Genomic DNA, 5,165 nt, shown 5'->3' with positions numbered 1-5,165 from the left:
TAATTTTATTGTTATTGTTTTATATTAAATTTTGATTTTTATATCTTTTATTATAATTGTTTTTCATAAATTAATTTATTTGTTAATACAAACTTTTATAATAAAATGTTGATATTCTTATTTACTATAATTATTTTCAAAGTTAATAATAAAACATACATTAATATACATTTATTTTAATATTTTAAAATTTAAAAGATTATAATATCAACAATTACTATTAATTCATCCGGAAATGCAAATAGGAAATTTGAGAAAATTTCGAATGAGCAAAATCGCAATTGATTTAAATTTTTATTTAAACTTTTGAGTAAATAAATAATAAATTTTTTTATTAATTTATCAATGGAAAAGTCATTAGTGGTTCAATCAAGTTGAATTTTTCTTTTTATTTAAATAAAATTAAATATAAAATTTAATTAAGAAGATTAAAAGAAATTCACAAAATCCCACTTCACACTTCACTCTACGGTGAGGCTGACAAATAAGATCAAAAGTAAGTAACGCGTGGTATGAAATCATTGGGCAGAGGTTTGGTGAGGCTTATCACAATCAATAAATCGGTCTCTTTTGTCTCCATTTACACAGGAAAAAGAAAATAACATGTTTTTGAGGATAAGCACGAGTTGAAGCCTTACTGAAAACCAAGGAAAAGATAAGGCTCCACTCCGCCCGCACTCGCCTATATAAAGCCCCATTTTTCTCTCAAGATATTTCTTACTTCGGATACTTCACTTTACTTTTGGTCAAGCAAGTGATAGATCATCAACAAAATAATGGGTTCTTTACTGTCAGGATGGGATTCTCCTACATCTGATCCTTCATCAGGTTCTTTGCAGAAACCTCTTACTACATGCCTCACTGTTTCCATGCTGTTCTCTGTTTTTGTCTTTTTTTTTTAAATAAAAAAAAAAAACTTAACCCTTGTTGTTTAATCTTTGATCATGTGAAAAATATTTCAGTTATACTTAAAAGAAATCGGTCACTTACTAAAGAAGAGATTGAAGCTTTCTGGAGATCAAAAAGGAAAACAGAGGAAGAGCATCTTAATGCTATATATGGTTCACCAGATAGTTGCAATCAGCAGGTACAAATTATTTGTTTGATAATCAGTGTAGCATGGTAATTTTGTACTGAACTAGTACCACCTTTTGACATCTATATAACATGAAACTCCGTTGATGAAGTATGGAAGGGAATATATGAGATCAAGCTCCATGCCTATACCAAATAGAAACCAGGGTTTCATAGACATGGACACAGAAACAAGCCTGGAAAATATCGTAAAGCAAAGTGGGTGGTAAGTAGCTAAAATCTTATTGAATACCCACCAAAAAGAAAAGCTTAAAAACTTGAAATTAAGAGATTTTCCATGGATGATTGTAGGTGGACAAGGAGCACTTGGGCATTCTTGAATGAACCTCCAGTTCTTGACCGCCCTACAAACAATTACCAACCACAGTTCCATGTTGCCAGCCTCGCTACTTCAAAGTTTAACAAAAATTCTGGAATCAGTGCTAATTAGTGTTTTTAACTCCTAATGGTATCTTATGTGGGTGTATTTATCTACTTAATCTGTTTATATAGAACATAATATTACTGAGATAATATGCTGGTTTGTGCGTGTTGAGTGTGTCATGGTTTTGAATCTGTACAAAGTATAGAGAGAGGACTAAATTAGTGATAGTAGTGTGGGGATGAATCTGTTGCAAGTATTGGTCTCTAGGTTCCTTTGACAGCTTAAGATTTGCTAAGCTTTTGTGCTGTATACAGATCTGTATGACGGAATTTTCTTCTAGTGGTGGCTTTTTCTTTTTCTTTTTTTTGGTAAACCAAGAAGAATTGTGCAAAATCGTTTTATGATTTCATAGTTTTTCACTGCACTATGTTAAAAGAATCCAGGTTCTTGAGAAAGTTTATTATGATTCCCGAAAATATTATTGGAATTGAACACTGATTATTTAGTTTAGAACCACTTGGTTAACTAAGTTGAAATATGTTGCCTGAGTTTTACTTCGATTGGTATAGACATCATCCTCAATACAGAAAGATGTGAGTTAGAGTAGGTTAAGGTCTATTTATAGGTTGAGGAGAGATTATAAATAATTTTAAGCATCCTTTTAAAAAAAACAGATATGATTAGAACTTATAATATGACACAGTAATATGTAAGGATTAATTAATCTCTGAATCATAATTTGGTTGGCTTGTAATACAAATAACAACAAAGAAAAGGTGAAGTATTGATCAACATTTAAATCTGTGAGGCTCTCAGGGTTTTCCTTTTACCTGCTTTATTTAAAAGAAAGCATATCATCTTGAATTCTCAAAGCAATTTATCATAATATCATGCATGTGATGAACAAGATGTAACCACAATGTTGATGAAATAAATTAATAAATTTACATTTTATCATTTTAACTTTAAAAAAAAAGTTATAATTTTTATTTAACTTGTTGAATTATTCAAAACTTTTTATTTAAATTATTAGATTTTTAAATTTTTTTAAAAGTTTGACTAATGAGTTCCAAGTAACTATTCGACGACTCGTGCAATGGATTAGTACCTATCAATGAGCAGAAGAAGACATTTTAAATCTAAGTTAATCTTGCGGTCAATGTCGGAGATCAAAAAAGAATATTGTTTAGATTTTGATTTATAGATTCGTGACCTTTAAAATTTTTATAAAAAACAACTAAACCATAAAAGAGATGAAAAATAAATTTTTATAAAAAATAATCAAAAGAAATGAAAAATAAGAGATTTTGATTGGTGTAAGTGATGTGAACGAAAAAAGTCATATAATAGTAATTTTAATAATCTTGTGACTTAAATAATTTTTTTAAATATTTTAATAATTAATTTTAAAACTTTTGAAAGTTATAGATAAACTTTCTAATGTAGTTCTCCTGCCTTTCTCCTACTGCAAGCGTCATATGCATGGCAAAAACCTCCAATTATGCTTTGTTGATATTTTATTCCAGATTTTTAAGATTACACTAAGAGATTAAAAAGACGATGATGGGTTGAAAATTGATAAATCTTTAAGAAAAAGCTGTGATGGCACCCCTTAAAATACTCTCTGTAAGTTCTCTTAAGATATTTGAGTGGCAGGATGGACCCATTGTCAAGTATTTTAGGCGAAAGTTAATGGGGCCGGCCAACTCAAGGAGTATCAAGTGTGGGGGCCAGGCGTGATAAATAAATAAAATCATGGGAGTCTTTATCAGCCTGTGGACCACACCATCACAGCCGAATTTTGAGTCCCTACATTTAATTATTGGGTACACTAAATTTTTGTTTGAGTTAATTAAAAAAAATTATAATTTGTTTATTAAATTATTTAAAAAAAATTTTAAGTCATTGTGATGTTAAAATTAATGTTATATAGTTTTTTCTGTTCGTATTACCTGCATTTAGGGGTGAGCAAAACTCTATTCGACTCGAAAAAATCGAAAAAAAATTCGAATTTCAAGTTAAACGAATTAAGTTATTCGAATCAACTCGAATTTTTTTTTCGAATTTCGAATTCGAATCGAGTTGAGTATTCGAATTCGAATAACTCGAATAATTCGAATATCAAACTATAATATTTTGCATTTTTACCCCAAACTCCCAAACCTTTTTACTTTTCCCTCAAAACTTTTACTCCTTCCCACTTTCCCCCCAAAACTTTTACTCCCCTCCCCTCTCAACCCCCCAATCTACCCAAAATCCATTTCCCACCAAAATTTTACTCTCTCATTTATTTTTTCTCAAAATTTTACTCCCAAAAACCCTCAAAACATTTTATTTTCCCCCAAAATTTTTACTCCCTCCCACTTTTCCCCTAAAACTTTTATTTCCTTCCCATCTCACCTCCCATCTATCCCAAACCCTCCCTCCAATTTTTTAATATTTTCCCCAAAATTTTACTCCCCTATTTACTTTCCTCAAACTTTTATTCCCCAAAACTTTTATTTTTTCCCTAAACTTTTACTTCTCACCCTTTACTCCCAAATAAAAATCAAAATATCCAAAAAAATCACTAAACATAAATAGTAATAATTTTATTAATATCTACTATTTATATTATTAAATTAAATTTCACATTTTATATTATTTATATTATTGAATTGTTTAGTCATATTGAATATTTATATTAAAATTGAATTATTAATTATGCCATAAAATATTCGTGTTAAAATTTTATATTAGTATCAATTTCACATTTTATTTTTAAAATAACTTTTATTAAAAAATCATATTTTTACATTTAATATATTTTTAATTCTAAAATACATAGTGACAAGAATCAAGATAATTGAAACAACTAAGCAAGCAAAGAAGCTAACCAAGATATAAAAAATTAATAAATAAATTATGAAGTGATGAAAGTTAATAAAAATTTGATTAAGGTGGACAAATTTTATTACGATGGGCGACAATGGTTACAAGGACCTAAAATTATTTTTTAAAATTTAACTCGAACAAATATATTCGATTCGATTCGATTCGAATTCCATCTCACTCGACTCGATTCGAGAAAACTTCAAATAAAGTTAGGATGATAAAATGAGATTCGAAAACTCAATTAACTCGAAATTTTTCGATTCGATTCGATTCGATTCGATTCGATTCGATCGAATGCTCACCCCTACCTGCACTAATTGAAAGCTCTATTTTCTCTTTTCTTTTACAGTTTAATTTTTTTCATCAAACAACTTTGAATGTCATGAATCTACAAACCAAAATTTAAACAACCCTTTTCTTCGATCTCCAACCCTGGCTATCAAATCGACTTGAATCTAATGTATTTTCTTCTAATCGTCGATGGGTATCGATCCACCATATCGATATTTGAATCGTAGCTTGGAACTCGCTGACAGAACTTAAAAAAGCTTAAGATCCTAGTGACTTAAATAAAAACTTTGAATAGTTCAGTGACCAATTGTAACTTTTTTTTAGCTAAGTGATCAAATGAAAACTTAACATAGTTTAATGACTAATGGTGTAATTTACCCTTAATTATTTTTATCTTTTAATGAAATATTTTCATTTTATGTAATTAAAATAAATTATTATTAGAACTCAAGTTGTAGTGGTAAAAGTATTATGGAGACCCCTGTCCTAGGAGTCAAATTGCATTTTGTCACTTTTACTAAAAAAATGGACAAATTAATCC

The 5,165-nt window shown here is 29.0% G+C and overlaps 1 protein-coding gene across 1 annotated transcript; it reads left to right on the top strand.

The window, feature by feature from the left end:
• Positions 1–658: 658 nt before the first annotated feature.
• Positions 659–1,798, top strand: LOC105784978 (uncharacterized). Its single transcript, XM_012610911.2, has 4 exons — positions 659–828; positions 963–1,087; positions 1,188–1,300; positions 1,387–1,798. The coding sequence occupies exons 1-4, from the start codon at positions 777–779 to the stop codon at positions 1,523–1,525; spliced, it is 429 nt and encodes a 142-aa protein (XP_012466365.1). The 5' UTR covers positions 659–776; the 3' UTR covers positions 1,526–1,798.
• The last annotated feature ends 3,367 nt before the right edge of the window (positions 1,799–5,165 follow it).

This window comes from Gossypium raimondii, chromosome 1 (assembly GCF_025698545.1).
Source record: "Gossypium raimondii isolate GPD5lz chromosome 1, ASM2569854v1, whole genome shotgun sequence".
NCBI lineage: Eukaryota > Viridiplantae > Streptophyta > Magnoliopsida > Malvales > Malvaceae > Gossypium > Gossypium raimondii.
Note: the sequence above shows the minus strand (reverse complement) of the source record. Positions and strands in the feature narration are given on the sequence as shown.